The 17,380-nt window shown below is 40.4% G+C and overlaps 1 protein-coding gene across 1 annotated transcript in view; it reads left to right on the top strand.

The window, feature by feature from the left end:
• The window catches only part of BAIAP3 (BAI1 associated protein 3), a 976,697-nt gene that overhangs the window by 826,302 nt on the left and 133,015 nt on the right, over positions 1–17,380 (top strand). Inside the window, exon 22 of the mRNA XM_069209880.1 lies at positions 2,003–2,126. Coding sequence (XP_069065981.1) covers positions 2,003–2,126 — 124 coding nt within the window. The remainder of the gene's footprint in view (positions 1–2,002; positions 2,127–17,380) is intronic.

The raw sequence follows: 17,380 nt of genomic DNA, 5'->3' as shown, positions 1-17,380 counted from the left end.
GTGAGCCCAATTGTGTATGTTTTCTCACAAATGTCTGAGATAATTTGGAAAAAAATGCATGAAACTTACATTTAGCATGTGGTTTGCCAATAACTGTTTTAGGCAAAAAAAAACTCTCACATACAAAAGTCATGCAAAATACCAGCAGGAGACTGGTTTGAACAGATAGCATCTACCAAGACAATTTCTACATGACCCTGTTTCTTCTGGGCAAAAAGTATGCAAAATCACGTAATGCAAAATTCTGTGAATTTGGGGAACTACTGTTAGATTAAATCGGGTTCATTCTTAAATTCTCAGTCCCTTCAGCTTCAACAGGAATGTGAAAACACTATCCATGAGAAATTACTGGGGGAATCAGTTTTTATATGTCCGATTCTCTCATTCATACCACATTTTCCCTGAAGATTTATACACAGATTTCCGTTGCTTTGAGCATGAGAACTTCATATTAATTCCAAAAATAACTTACCACCTCTGTTGGGAATTGCAGGTCTCTCTAAACAGCGTCCTCTGGCACAACAACTAACTTTTATACTGAAATATGTCCAAACAAGAATTACACTTCTTCAAGCAATGGTTGAAGCGCCTGACCCAAAGCCTCTTCCTATATATATGTTTACGTGTTGATCACATGACCTCTGGTACACAGTTAAAGCTGTCTGTAGCCAGACTTAAAAATTGAGAAGACTCAGTAGCCGACAAGTTTATCACTGAATCATATAAATAGTGTATATTTCTTCTCTTGTCTGGTTAATGAGATGCATTTATTAATACCATTATGAATGGTATTCTGAATGTAGAAACCTCAGATAGAGTTACATGAAAAGAGGACTTTCTAAAAGAGTCTTAATTCAGAACATAGTAGCACACAATTTCCTCATGTGTTCCCTGATTCTAAAGTACTTCTTTTTTAAACCTGACATCTAAAGATCAGAGTTTTACTTGACTAAATCTATGGCAACAGTTGTTGCGTTTTCCTTTATAGTTCCCAAAACACAGAGACATTCCTCCCTAAAAGCATTTTTTGCTGTTTCTTGCTCGTGTGCATGCTCTTTGCCTTGGTTATAAAAGAGGGCTCGTCGTCACTAGCCATGCTCACTGCGGTGGTGTCCATACATCATAATTGTCAATATATACTAGATAGTATGCACCTATAGTGTTAATAAATGTACAAGAATGCACTTCTGTATGTAAAACTATGCGTGGCTTTCTGTATACCCGTTAGTTCTGTGAGTCTACCATTGCCAAATTTCCACAGAGAAAACAACTTGTGAATCGGGCCATTAAAGCTGGATTTAAGTTGGTCTTGCTGATCTGAATAATTGGGGATTTTCAGAACCGCAAGAGAATATGGAGTAGTGTTTGAATTTTAAATCTATTATTTTCAAGTTTGGATGCTTTCAAACTAAGCTACAGTTCACAGGATTTGGACTGAGTACTGTGCATTTGCTCTGCCAACCTGTCAGGCCTGCTGACATACAGATCTTATCCACAGAGACGCATCCGCTCATTTGTTACGTCTATGTTAAGAATGCAGCACACATAGAAAAAGCGAAAACAAGGAGAAAATAAAGTATTTCTCCTTGTTCGCCACTCTAATGCCCCCCCTGGCATTAGTTTTCGGTGCTTTCTCATGTTTACAACTTCTCATAAATCTGAGGCAGCATCAAAAGCAATGCGTGCTGCTTGGAAACGCCCACAGCAACACCCATTGCACGCCCCTCTGCCTCAGAAAACTGCATCGAGGCCCATATTACCAAGGCAGCGTTAAGCCACGCAAAGAGGCTTAGCGTTGCCTTGAAAATATGGAAAAGGGCATAGCGCCCCGCACCGTTGCCGAAAGTGACGCTCCAGTGGCACTTGGGGCTTATAAATGAGCCCCCAAGTTTGGAAGCCTCTTTGCTGAGCATCTACCAAAACAATTGACTAAAAATGCCCATCCCAGAATGAGGTATATCATTTACTTTATTTGTTTGAATAATCCTATTTTTTTCTGCAGAGACAATAAATCTCTAGCGTTGTCCGGATTCCATGAATGGTTTAAACTATCAATCCATACTTGGCTGAGAACAGTGTATGAAAAGACCTGTGAAAGGATACAGAAGTCCGTTGACATGGACAAGGTAAGTCTTGAATAAAAAAATATAAAATCGTGGAAAACAGGCAAACCTGGCATTATTTTCGTTTTTTGTTTTAGCGCAGGATTTCTCTTCACAGTATTTACAAGGTGGGAAACGTTAACTTTAGTGTTGCAAGCAAGGGAATGGTTGCAGTAATTCAAAGTTTACTTTTGCCAAAGTAAAAATAGTTGCAATCTGCTATTTCTTATGTGTCACATTTTTGGAAAAAATTCTGTGGAATCGGTTTGATAGTACAGTCCACCAGTCTAGATCTACTGGACACCCACTCCACAAAATCAATACAAAATACAACAAACAAAGCTTTAACAGAAGCTAAACAAAGCCGACCGTGGGTGAATTGTTAACACATCTATAAACAACCAATATTGTGAGTATATTTACACTCTACCCTCAATCGTGTTATTTCTACATTTGTACGTGTTTTTTTTTTTTCTTATATGTTTATTGAGAAGTACATGTCAATATACAAACTGTGTTAAATAGAGTAACAATAAATCAAATTATGGCCATATATGAAAAATATTATGAAATATTAACTTCTCAGATTTCTAGAAAAAAAAATCATACATATATCAATAAATCCAATATATGAGATTATTTATAAGGCATCCAACTGTGCATTAACTCTTAGAAGTAGACCTGTAAAAGCAAATCTGGAAAGAAAGTTTAAACCATATATTATAGGTTGTTAGAAGATAGTCGAGATAGTAATATCTTACAAATCCACATATATAACATTTCAAATGGAGACATTCCTGCCAATTCAACAGTGTTGAATTGGTGAGCAGTAAGTCCTACTTAAAATAACAGTGTTAATGGGTGAAGTGTCAATTGTCTTAATAATAATAGCATGACTCAAAACAATAATAAAAATGTCTTAATAAAGATAGGAGACAAAGAAGGAGAAAACATTTAAGTGTGAATATTAATAGAATATGTATTAGGTAGAAAGGGTTTCCAAATTTGGATGAAAATCCCAACATTGTCTTGCAATCTGTAAATCAGCTTTTCATATGAAGCCATGTCATACATTTGAATAAGCCATTCATCATATGTAGGACGTTGTGGTGTTCTCCAATGTCATAATACACAAATGTTTGCTACAGTGAGTGCAATAGCAATCAATCGTCTTGTATGGTTTGTTAGATTTGGGAGATCAGTAACATTATGTAATATAACTATTTTTTCTGTTAAAGGAATGGGCACATGTATAGCTCTGTGTAGAAAGGAAGTTATAGAAGACCAGTATTCCGTAAAACTGGACATCGAAATAAAATGTGTAGGATATCACAGTCCTCATGAGGACACCTCCAACAGGTAGAATGGTGTAGTAAACCTGCTGCCTTGAGTTTTTGTGGTGACCAGTACCAATTATGAAGAATTTTGAAAAGAGTAAATTTAATTCTTGCCTCTCTGATTCCTTTATCCATGTTCATAACAACATCTGTCCAGTCCTCATTGGAATACGCTACAATAAGTAATCCTTGGCATTTGACGTGGAGTTGTGCTAGTAATGCTGATGAGTGTAGTTTATGCACAATGAGATTATAAAATCCAGAGACCGCATCTTTCAATTTCCCCCAAGTTTTTAAGTATTGTACGACTGGGGAATCCTCAGGTATCCAGAGAAATGGTCCTAGTCTACTAAGTAGAGCTTGTTTCAATTGTAAGTATTTCCCCTTTTGAGAGGTAGGGAGTTGAAATACTATCTGAAGCATCGTAAAGGTTTTAAGCTCGCCTTCTAAAGTGAATAAATGATCCAGCATTAGAATACCTGCTCTCTCCCATGTATCCCAGGAAATTGTCTGTTTCCCTATTCTAATATCAGCGTTATGCCATATGGGAACCTTATTATGTAGCCTGAGATTACTCTTAAAGAGTTTGTGGGAGTGTATCCAAATCTTAAGCATAGACTGAATAATAGGGTTAGAAGTTTGTAAAGCAGGCGATTTATGAGTATAAGACACTTGCAAACCTGAAGATGCCTGTAAAGATTGATTTTCAATAAGAACTCATAGTGGGGGGTCATCCTGTATTGGCCAAAGATAAACTAATTGAGATAAATGGAGGGCTGCATAGTAATGTTCAATGCATGGTAAACTAAGGCCACCAGATCGCCTTTGAGTAATCAGTTTGGAGATTTTGAGTCTAGGTCTCAGAGATCCCCAAATAAAGGTTTTAATACCTTTGTCAATGTCTAGCAAAATTTATATTTTAACTGCCAAAGGTAACATACCTAAAACATAAGTGAAACGAGGCACTATAATCATTTTCACTGCCTGGACTCTACCCCAAAAGGACAGGTTAAGATGGGACCATTTTTCATATTCTGACTTCGTTTTAGCAATGAGTGGATCTAAGTTATCTTGAATCATACATTCTAAACCTGTGTTGATATAAATACCTAGATACTTCAGGCGACCCGCTTTCCATTGAAAATTGTAGCCTAAGACAACTGCTTTTGTTGTGCCCCGGGACAATGGGAGAGCTTCACTCTTATTCCAATTGACTTTGTATCCAGAAATGTTTGAGAAGCGAGAAATAGTAGACATGAGTGCTGAGAGTGAAGTAGGTAGATCCGTAAGTGTGAGTAATATGTCATCCGCGTATAGAAGTAGTTTTGAGATGCCTTCTAGTGTAGGAATGCCTGCTATTTGTGAACACTGTCTTATTGCTGCAGCCAGTGGTTCAAGTGCAAGAAGAAATAAGAGGGATGATAAAGGGCAACCCTGGCGGGTACCTCTTTGCCCTAAAAAGGTTTTTGAAAGGAAACCTCCACAACTCACTTGTGCAGATGGTGTCTTGTATAACCATTTAACCTTAGAAACAAAATCATTACCTAATCCCAACCTATGCAATGTACGGAACATTTAGCTCCATTCAATGCGGTCAAAGGCCTTCTCGGCATCTAAGGATAATGCTACTCTGTCTTCTCCAGCTTCTTTGGAAAACCAAAGTATGTGAGCCAAAGTGCGGAGATGGCTACAAGAGTTTCTGCCTGGCATGAATCCAACTTGAGAATTATGTATGAGATTAGAGATAACTTGTTTGAGTCTTTTGGCAAGAATGGTGGCTAATAGCTTTGAATCTGTATTCAGAAGAGAAATCGGACGATAGTTACTGCAGTATAAGGGATCTTTCTCAGGTTTGGGAAGGACAGGTATGATAGCTTTATTTGAGAGGGAGGAGAGACTACCAGTTTCATCTGCTTCTTTATAAACCTCATAAAGGGCATCTATTGCTTCTGGTTTTACCCAACGGTAAAATTCCCCAGGAAAACCATCTTCTCCCGGTGCTTTACTGTATGGAAGACTGGAGATTGCTTGCACAATTTCATCCTTTGTTATTTCACCCGTCAGTATGAGCCGGTCCTGTTCATTGAGACAGGGACGTGGGTCTTTTGTCGCAATCTTCAGAATTATTCTGGAGCAGCCCTCTCCCTCCTGCCTTTCCCCCTCCTGTTTTATTGATGTTAAGGCATTGTCCATATCTATCTTAAATGTAAGCCACGTTAGCACAATTGCTTTCTCTGTCTTTACCTGCACCGAGCATAAACTGTGAAATAACAACGTATTTACATGTTTGCTTGAAAGAGAATAGCAGTGAATAGAATGAAAATAATTGCAGAATGCAGCTGGATGCAACAAACTCATTTAAACCAAGAATCACTCGATTATTGCTCCTCCTGAGTTATGCTTTCTGTTGTGTTGTGCTGCATTAAGGAGTACACTTTGATTTACCACTCTTTCTGTTTGTTTAAATTCAAATTAGGCGTACAGACAGATCCTGGCTCGTAGGATGAAAAATCGGTGGATATTTACCCATAGAGGGACCAAGGGTTGTGAAAATGCACAAGGAGGGTAGACTTTCTGTAGTTGCACATTTAGGGGTAAAACATGGATGTAAACATGAGAAAGGTAAAGGTGGGAATTGGGAAGGTAGAGCATATCCACAAGCCCAAACCTTATGGAGATTCACAAATCTTCCCTATGATTATCACACCTAGGCCCATATTTATACTTTTTGATTCTGCCATTCCGCCATTCCAAAGCGCCAGCCGGGCGTCATATTTAAGGAATGACGGTAGCCGGTACTGCGGCCTGGTTAGCGTCAAAATAAATGACTCTAACCGGGCAACGGAGGTGCAGGGAAGACTGGGGGTTGTGCGTCAAAGAATGGTGCAAGTCAGGTTAGAGTAAAAAGAAATGACTCTAACCTGACTAGCGTCATTTTTTGACACACAACCCCCATGGAAATGACCCCTGTCTTAGCAAAGACAGGAGTCATGCCCCCCTGCCCAATGGCCATGCCCAGGGGACGTCTGTCCCCTGGGCATGGCCATTGGGCACAGTGGCATGTAGGGGGACCCAAGTTAGGCCCCCAATGCCACCTAAAAAAATAAAATTACTTACCTCTACTTATTGTAGATGGGTCCCCCCATCCATGGGTGTCCTCCAGGGGTGGGCGAAGGTGGCAGGGGGTGTCCCTGGGGGCAGGGAAGGGAACCTGTGGACTGCTTCCATGATCGGAGACCATGGAAATGAGCCCACAGGTCCCTTAACGCCTGCCCTGACCCAGGCGTTAAAAAACGGCGCAAATCCATCTGGGTGCCATTTTTTAAGGCCCACCTCCTCCTGTGCGTCAAAATGACACAGGAGGATAAGTAAGGCGCACATGCCTTAGAGACATTTTTTGCACGGGAACGCCGACTTTGCATGTCATTAGTGCAAGGTAGGTTTTCACGTACAAAAAATGACTCAAACTCCATAACTTTGGTGCTGGACGGGTGTAGCGCCAAAGTATAAGTATGGAGTTAAGTTTGCGCCGATTTTGTGTAAAAAAAATTACGCAAATCTGGCGCAAACAGAGTATAAATATGGGCCCTAATGTCTGCACCTCTAGGAAGGGCCGGACTGGCTATTATAGCACACTGACATTTCCCCGGTTGTCTGCAGGCGAGGGGCTGTTTCCAGAATAGAATAAACTGTCATGACCCACCTATGCCCCATACCAGCTCTAGTCATGGCCTACAGCAGTATGAGATTGGTTTGATGATTTTTTATGCAGGGGCTGGATCCTGTTTTTGCCAATAGGCTAGAGTTAGTGTGCACATTCTATATGTACAGGCAACCAACATCACTCCTTTATTTTCAGGGGCTGTAAGGGGATATATTTCTCCACCTGCAAAACTGTTTTTTCTGGGGGATTAAAAATAAAAAAATAGAAGAAAAAAATAAATGTGCTATACTTGATCCTGTGGATTGTGCACTGTGTAAACCATTAAAGGAAGTGTATAGCAAAAGGGGAGTTTCCGGAAATGTATAATATACATACATTTCCATGCATTCACTTCTGACTTTTAAAGAGTTTTATTCGAGCATATTGTGCCCTCTTCCTGAAGACACTCAACACAACTCAAGCACACACAGTAGGTAAAGAGGATTGTGAAATGCCACATATCACTTACAGTATATACCATCAAGATTCAGCAGCCTGGAGCGGGCCTAGTCTATAGTCATGAGGACGGAGCAGATGGGGATATTGGATGTTGTGGTTTCTGAAACAGGTTTCTATATGTTACTCATCGGTATTGCATTTTGGTTTATGCAGGGTGGCCTGTGCAACTGAATCCTTGGAAGCCGGCAGAAAATAATGATAATAGTAAAATCATAAAAAGTTTTATCCTATTCACTAGACCTGAGTCCCAGTATTTGAGGTGGTAATAGTTCATTTTTTGATTTTTTCATTGTTGTTTCTCCTCTAATATAACTGATTCAAGCATATCTTTCCCATTAGGTTTCGTGTGTTGAGATGTACACGATTTTGAAAACTGATATGTCTCGTATTTATTTCAATTTGAAAAAGCAAATGCTGCAACGCTTTCCTTAGTGCATTGGTCGTGTGGGTTTTATTATCTCATTTTGAACACCTTCTGCAAAATGCACTAAATCAATAAAGCAGAGACCTATGCACGTAAAAGGCATGCTTCTGTAAACAGGATCACGTGTGGGTGTGCACCAGTTTCAGCATTAGATACTCCAGTCATTGCCATATCAAAAAATCCTACCCATGATAGTCATATAAAGATGACCCATATCCCAAGAAGAAAAGTCCAATGAACAATCCTAGTCATTGACAAGACAGAGTTCCAAGGATCATTACTGAAAGCTTCATGAACAAGGGCATCTTGAAATCTTCCATCTCTGATTATCCAGTCACAATTGATCATATATCACCGACTTTAGTGTGACTTCAACTTGCAGCATTTAGATAACTAGCATCTCTGCTGGTAGTAATAAGCGACCTCTATGCGAGTACTGAGAAGGCCTTTTGAACATTTGGCAGCATGTTGTACAGAAGCAGGACCTTCAAGGTGCTTTAAATGGCTGTCTGCTTATTTGTCAAGGTTTCTAACATCCTCTGTCCAAGAAATTCAAACCTCTGATATAAAGTTCAAAAAGTAGGCCAAAACAAACATAGGGACATATTTATACTTTTTTTGCGCAGCACTTGCATCATTTTTTGACGCAAAAGCGGCACAAACTTACAAAATATGTCTTTCTGTTTTGCATTGCAGGAGGGAGCTCTATTACAAAGCCAAACAGCTCAGCTTTATCTATCTTTCTACCTTGAATGGGCACTAGACAGGCTCAGTTCAACAAGCTAAATCTACCACTTAGATGACAAAGCTTTGGTTGAGCCAGTGTGACATCATGGTTATCTGCATCACTTCACACACCTATATGTTTTTATTTCACTCATTTTGTTCTACTGGCGTTCTGTTTATCACAAGTCTGGTTTGTTTATTTGTGCTTTTCAGTGCCATATCCAATGCACTCTGATTATCCGGTAAAGTCTACCTTTGGTGGTGTATCAATTTAGTCCCGTTTTGTTCTGCATCCACTCCAGGAATCTGAGTTTGACCCTTCGAATGCCAGTAGGTCCACTCAGCCTTTCATTCTTCTAAGACCGATACAAGGAGTACAACTGAGTAACAAAGACATTCAGAGCCTCTCTAGTTTGCACATAATTCGTTTCCATCCTTCCCACTGCAGCAATTACCAACTGATGTAATCAGCCTCTTGCTCTGGGTTCCAGTGTGTAGATTCGCCAGATTCAGTAATATTCCAAGGGGTGGCATGCTTTGCCATAGCAATATCTCTAATTTGAGCATTGCTTGGTCATTAGAAAAGCAGCGTCTATTCCTTTTTACACCTTACTTTACGCCAAACAAAAATGTCAGTGGGCATAATTTTGTTTTCCGCATAAAGGATAAAAAAAAGCACTAACCAATCTCTTTGACTCATAGCATCCTTTTTGTAACTAAATTATCTTCAGAACCACACATGTTCAGCCCATTATTCTACATACCTACACATGATATAATAAAGTGAGCAAGTGTGTTATTTAGAGGACATATAATATTTGGCTGGTATTTGCTAAATCTGTGAGTGCAGTAATGAAGCCATGAGATAGCTGTCAGCAGCACCGCTGTCCATTATCAGATGATACCATCTCACAGCAGCAGGCGGAGAGACTTAAATGCCAAAGCCGAAGCTGGAAATGCCAGCGGTCCTTTTAATGTTTGTTTTTTTCTGAGAGAAATACAGAGGAGTGACAAGGACAGCTGTGAGAGATCAGTACATGGTTCCGTGTAAATAAATTCAGAACCTAGTATCCGAAGTCATGAAACTTATTTAAAGGTACAGCAAATAATTGTGAGAAATTCCATCTGTTCTGCCAAAAAGAATCCCCAGGTTTTTCGCTGGACCAATGATGTTGAACAACTGATGTGACCCGAACCTACTCATCAGGCTCCACGACTGGTGCTCTGTGTTGAAAGGACAAACGCTTTGCTTTCAGTTCAGGCCACGTTGCATCTGGCCCATCTGACAAAATATGGAAAGCTCTAGGCTGGCACTAATTGACGAATAACTCCAATAACTCATGTCATGGAACGTGACTGGCAGGCTAATCAAACTAAAGAGATAACAGGCGTTCTTATTTTACAATCGTGACATGTTTTAAAATTCTTGAATACTCGGAATATTGCATTCCCACACTAACTAATACATCAGCTTAATTCCCAAAGATGAGACAATTCCGAGACAACATTTTTGAAACAATAAGCATGTTGTCTCGGTTGGGCTGGGAAGTAGAAGTCAGAATGATCATTTTCGATGGAACACCTCAAGTATAAAATCTATGGATTAGCAAGGACATTTAGATAACGAATGCCTTAATTAGTGGGGAAAATGTGTTTATCGCTGAAAATGCAAAAATAGAGAGGATATGTCTTGGTGAATTAAATACATGGCCCAGTTATGTTCTATGGAGCATCTGTTTTGTAGATCTCGAAGTAGAAAGTGCATATTTAATGACACCTGGGGTGAGTTATTGGATATGTAATGCTCTAACAATCAACTTTAGATTATTATTAACTTGTAATCTCCCATGCTGGTGTAACATTATTAAATGTCATGTTTATAAATTCACTGTACTGACAAAAAAAATCAAAACATTTTCATATAGGTTGGCAAGTTACTAATGGACAGTTAAGAGGCTGGTGACTGGAATATATGATTCCACTGGCTTTGTGTGATGCCTTTATGATGTATTAAATATCAAAGTTCGGCTGTTAGTTCATAGCAGTGTGACTCATAGCTCTAAGAATTAAATAAAATCTGACACTATACCTTTGTTTTGGGGTCAGCTAATGTTTTGCTATTCAGATCACAAATGCAATATTTCCTGACACAGTCATACTTTTTCAAACTGATCTGAATTTTGATATATGGTTTGGAATGGATGACTAATTCCTGCTTTTACCCGTCAGAATAAATTGAATAGACTCAATACTTGCCGGTACGTGGTAGGAGATGGGTTTGTGTATGATAATATGCCGTAGGAGTAAATCTGCTACCAGCGATTGATCAAATGGTTCTCTAGGATAAAAGACACCTAAGCTTACCAAAAGGTATGAGTGACTTCTGGGAAAAATAATTCCATGACAGGGATACATGTTGAACTCAAGAAAGCCCAGGTGAGGTGGCCTGCTGAGGGGCAGACTCTTGCAGAATGCATCTGTTGTTCTTCGGGCATTTCAGTACTTTCTTCTAGGAGACTTTTTCAATCTCAGGAAGCATTTCCATATGTATAATTTGATCCAGAATGTTCTCTGGAATTTGCAGCGATGAGAAGCAAATCCTTCAGTATCTTACTGATTTCTCTGTGTAAATTAGTAGTTTTTCTGGCAAATAATTTTACATTGGCTTGTTTCAAAGATTTAATGACATAGAATTTGTGCTTGCTAAGCAAAAAGTATGCGCATCATTTTTACATTATTCGAGGTTTGATGCAACAGATGCTCTGGACTACCTTTTCCCTCAGGCAAGAAATACTTCAGGAGATGCTAAGGCTCCTGAATTCTTCTGTGGTAGGATTGCACTCGGTTAGCCTCCTAAGTACACATGTCAAGTGTTTAACTGCACAGGACTTCTGTCCCTGCAAGCTGTACTACATGAAGTATTCTGTGTGCTCAGGGGAAACGACTAACGGGCTGGATGTCAAGTGTACTGGAGAGATGTGGAAGAAGTCTGTAATCGGTTGTCAATTATGTACTGGAGTTGTGTGGACTAACATTCCGCTGCAACAAGTTTAGTGTATGGTTAGGGTTCCCAGAGAACTCTCCTGGAAATTTGGTCAGCTTTGGAAAAGGTCAACACAGTATTCCCAATACATATTCCAACATAGACATTTCCATGTCCATACTCAAGGAAGCCTAGAACAAACCTCAGCTTGAATTTTGAATTCAGAAGGCTAGATTCCAGTGCCAGCCAACAATGTCCTGTCTCTTTGAGCTCAAATGAGAATCATGTTTTTCAGTTTTGTTCCAGCCCGAACTGTTTTGTTTCATTTGTCAGGGTAGACCAACAGCTTTTACCTGAGGTTATCACGATTTCTGGATCATAATTAAATGTGTCACCCAGCCTGGTACAGTTCAAAAGCTTTGACTTCCATGGATCCAAAGGTAATATTCTTTGGCAGAACTAACCTCCATATGCACTTAACTATGTGTGGTTGAAAGTTTCACACAGCGGTATGTGAGAAAGTGGATTATTAGTTGGCGTTGATTGTAGTCCATTACAAGTAATAATGTCACTATTCTAGGTCCAATAAAAGTTTCAGTAATTTAATCTTGAACTCAACCCGTGGTACCTATGGCACAGAGCAGCCAGGCTTAACTTAAGAAAATGTGTAAAGATAGTTCTCATCTGGCTGCTCTTGACTGGCATCTAGGCACAACAGCGACAGAGGGCAGGTTGAATACAGAAACTGAGGCCCATATTTATTTGGGTTTTAAGGCAGGGCAGCACAGCAAGTCACCTTGTTGCGCTTCCCTGCATCAAAGGGAAAGTGCAGGAATGCACCGTATTTAAGCAATGTTGCACATTTCTGTCCTTCCCCACCACGCTTGCGCAATTTTGGCAGCCTTATGCCAATGCCGGCACCCTTGCACCATGGAGCAAGGGTGTCTTAGTTGTAGGCATAAGGATTTCTGTTGTCCCATAAGGGGCACCTTCCTGCACAAAAACAATCCCAGGAGGCTTTTTTCTCGTTCCATGTGTGCTGCAGAATGAAGCACACATAGAAAGAGAAAAAAACATTTTTCCTTGTTGCACCTCTCCTGGGAAGTTGTAAGGTTTTGGCACATCCCCGGGTTCACAAGGTCTTGTAAATCTTTTGGATGCATCAAAAACCATGGGTGCTGCATGGGAACACCCACCATAATGCCCATGGAATGCCTCTCGCGTAGAGTGAGGCAATGCAGCGATTGCACTGGCTTGCCTTTCTTCATATCTATGAGGCCATTAAAAGCTATGCAAAGTGGCTTTGAGTCTCCTCATAGATATGAGTGCAAGGTTTGTGCCACCATTGCATCACAACAAATGATGCAACAGCAGTGCAAGGAGCTCATAAATATGCCCGTAAGTTTGTCCTGGTTGTAAATTTTACCTTCTGACTGTGTCTCTGAAATGGAAGTTAAAAATCCTCAGTGATGTCAAGGCAGTAGGCTGCTGCTGAAAAGAGATCCACAGGGCCAGATAGCCATCAGACAAGGTCTCAGAGAAACCACTGATTTTTTGCTGGGAGAGCTCAGAGTGGGAGAAATTTAAAATCTGTGACCAAGGAAGATCCATCGCCAGTAGGATACTTTTGGCACCTTTGCCTCGTGAAGATGTCTAACTTTGGTCTTAGTCACTTTTTTGGAGCTCACATTCCTCCAGCGGGGCAAGGACGAAAGCTATAGCTGTACAGGGCTATTCAAGGCTGGAGAACCTCTTCGCAGTGACAAGCTGAAACAGATGAGCTGCTGTAAAAAAGATCTGAGGTGGACTAATCTAATTCTCTGGCCCAGAAGCAACATACCTTCATCTGAATAACTTGGAAGGTTTGTCCCAGTCCACTAGAGATCTTTGGAGCCAAAATGTTTTTGTTCTGCAGGATATTGGGAGGAGTAAACTTTGACTCAGCCAAGGGTCCAATGACCTGAGGAAAGGCACTTAGGGGTCTAGGCTTACTCCAGCAGAAGCCACCAGTAGGGACCAGATCAAGTCCAGTTTGAACTGGTAAGCTAACCTCTTTAGATAAAAAGGGCTCTACCAGTTTGTTGTGTCCCTGTAGCTTAACAGGAGGCCAGCCCACTGAGCATTGAAGTCCACCTCGTTGAACTGGGTGCAAGGAGAAGCAGAGTCAGTCTTTCACAGGTCTCACCAGTAGGTGTAGAACTTCTTCCGTCTTCCACAATTCCAGTTTCATTCTGAAGAGGTTGCACATGTGCAACATTTATACCCGGAACTAGCCTGTGGGTGGGGCTAACTCCTGGCTCTTCCCTAACCAAAACAGAAAAGTTTCCAGGGGTAATCCAACCCCCGTTTACAGCAGTTCCTGGGTACCTTAGCATAAAAAATCCCAGAGTGCCCCTCCATGCCACCATGGCAGAAACGTTCTTCCCCTGTTTAGAGCTCCTATGACTACTCAAGATCTTAGCCAGAGAAATGAACAACCCTTCTTCTGTGGTTACTCAAAACCTGTTCTGGGGGGAGCTCTTCTCCCACTGGGATTGATACTTGGTTGACTAGAGGGACAAAGGAGGGGCAGGTGCTGTCTACATTTGACAGAGTAGGCCCCTTTGGAGTTAATTAGGTACCAGGGCGCTGCCAAGGTGGTCATCAAGTCAGAGCAATTTTTGCAAAATATAAAGTACAAATCTGACACTGATTTGGGCTTGTTATAAATATTTCTAAAAATCCCAAAAAGAATATTGTAGCTGTTTCCTAACCAGTGATAACATAAGTTAGTTTTAATATTATATCCCAAGGCTTCCCTATGGAACTGCTAACTGTAGTACAGTGAAAAAAGCTTTTGGGGCCTTGGCACTGTATGTATATGTTTTACATTGAACATTTACATGTCATACTCTTAAATACCATATCTTGGGATTAAGGCCTACTTACCGGCAACTTACAAATATTTAAAACAAGGGTTTAGGCCTGTCAAAATGGGGTATTTTGACAGCTCAATTTTCAGTTTGAAAACTTCACAGATAGGTTACAGCAGCAGGCCTGCAGTCATTGTTTGCATTGTCATTATAGGGGTAGCACATAGTGTGCTTCAATCCACTAGTCACATTTAGCTGATCGGCTCTGTGTGCACTTTTCGATAATTTCATCACTTATTACGGGTGAGATCATATGCACTAGGACCTCGTTTGCAGAGTGCCAGTGTACAGGGAAAAACAAACAACAGCATCAGTCTAAAAAGGTGGGTGTGATCATGCAGAAAAGGGCATTTTCATATACATAGGTTTCAGGAAACGTTATAAAATTCCTATTTTTACCTTTGCATTATTTTCCATGTTTTTGATTTCTCACATTTGGTTTTTCATTAGTTTTCAAGATGATCATTTTATCATTATTTTTCCAGTGATTTCTTTTCAAACTATTTAGATTTTTTGAGGGACTTTAATGCAATTCTTTTGAACATTTATTTTGTTAGAGACTGGTTTCATTATTTTGGATTTTTTGCCATGTTGTATCATTCATACTTTCATTTTAACTTGCATTAGCATTGAATTCTTTATTTCTTACTTGGTTTGTTAAGCTGGTGCACTCACTTTCTAGGAATTTGCTCTGTTGCTGAGGCCCATCTCCCAAAGGTGAACATTTAATACACTGAAGAACGTTTCCACAAAACCCCACTTACAAGTTTACTCCAGAGTTATGCATCTCAGGCGCTTTGCAGCACCCAAACCCTCCAAAAGAAAGTTGCTTTGTTTTGGAGGGTTTGGTTGCCACAAGGCACTGGAAATGAACTTTTGGCTATGAGGGTAGCGAACTCCTCTGGCACTCTCAGCTTGGTGTTAGTTTAGTAGTCCCTAGGCCTCAGCAAACACATAAAATACAGAGTTAAAAACAAAGGAATCAAGAATGGAAATGGGAGAGCACCCACTCGCTATTTTCTGGGACAGTTTCCCCTACTGCTACAAACAGTGGGAAGTGCCTGGGTGGCCTCTCTGGATGAACAGGTTTCTGTCACTTGGACTACTCTCTGAGATTTTCATGTGAATGGGAAGACTGTTGTTGATGTCCTTTGTGAGATCATCTGTCGCAGCTCCTCCCCGATGGATCATCCCAGTCAAATGGTCAGTGTTTGCACCATAACAGTCTTCCCTGATTTTGATGTGTCCGTATTGTTTCCTAGAATGCCTGCACTAATTTTCCTGCTAATTACAGACACTAGAGAAAATGCAGCCATCAAAACAGGTTTAGTTTCCGTGGCTCTGAAGCAACATAATATACTCTATCAAAAAGCTACTTTTCCTCTAAAGATACTAGAGATACTAAAAATCCACCATTAAATTAGATATAGTTGATAAAAGGTAGAAAATAACAATCCTACGAGGCTTTTTCCTCTTTCTATGTGTACTACAGAATGCAGCACACATAGAAAGAGGAAAAACAAGAAGAAATAAAGATAGTTCTCCTTGCTACGCCTCTCTCTGTTGGAGGCGTATCTTTTTGGCGCATTCCAAGGTTTACTTTTCGTTGTAAATCTGGGAATGCATCAAAAACCATTGATGTTCCATGGTAACACCCATGCAACACCAATGGAAATGCGTCAATAATGCAGAGTAATGCAATGCAGTGATTTGAGCTGTGATACATAACTCGCGATTTATAAAGCCACTCAGGGCCACACAAGGCGGCCTTGCGGGCGTCATAAATCTCACTTCTCATTTACATCGCTCTTACACCACTATGCGTGGAAGAGGGATGCAAAGGGGTCATATATATGTCCCATAGTATTTTGTACTAGAAAGGTACCCTTCCAGTACAAAACCTGTGGAAGGCTGGCGCAAACACCTTTGCACTATGGTGCAAAGGTTTGTGTGTGTGTGTGTGGCGCTCGGCATCCTGATTGTGTACTGGCACTAGGGAGAAAGGAGGAGAGTGCCATTTCTCTGTAGATTTGGCGCTGTCCTCTTCTCCTCTCGTGCAATGCAGTGCAGCATTTTTAGGTACTTCACAGCATTGCATGAGAATTAAGTAAATAGACCCCTTAGTTTTCATGGGCAGACACATGCATTATAAGAATGAATGGTAGTGCTGATGGTGCCCAGGGTTCTAATACCAATAAAATCTTCCCATAAAAGCATAAAAATATAGAGACCACATTGAAAAGTCAGATCCTCTAGAAAAACATAAAGTTCATCAAAAGCAGATAAATGAGCATACTTTATAATATAATGTTGCATTTGTTTAGGTATGTCAGTTTTTCTCACGTCACAACAGCAAAAATGCAATATGTGTACCAGACCTGTAGTTGATAACCATTTACATATCAGTACAAACATCCATTACAGCCAGAGCTGTTGACAGGCTTACAACACCTGTCGGTGGCTTTATGTGGAAATCCACATATGGGGCCACAAGTAACTGCCTAAGAATGCCTTGCACTAGAACATCATTGCCAGCAATGCACTTTTTCCTCCTCTGTGAAGTCTGTCTGACATTGCACCAAGCCTCTGAGCATCAGAGCCCCTTCAGTAACTTTAGCAGCATTCACTGTGTGCGCATATGTGCGATTGTGTGTGGAAATAAGGCATGCAAATAAGAGAGCCTTGATTGTGAGCTATTAGAATCAAGCCACTAAGCCTCACACCTGACTTTAAT

The sequence above is a fragment of the Pleurodeles waltl genome, chromosome 10, assembly GCF_031143425.1.
Source record: "Pleurodeles waltl isolate 20211129_DDA chromosome 10, aPleWal1.hap1.20221129, whole genome shotgun sequence".
Classification (NCBI taxonomy): Eukaryota; Metazoa; Chordata; class Amphibia; order Caudata; family Salamandridae; genus Pleurodeles; species Pleurodeles waltl.
This window is presented reverse-complemented; position numbering and strand designations above follow the sequence as displayed.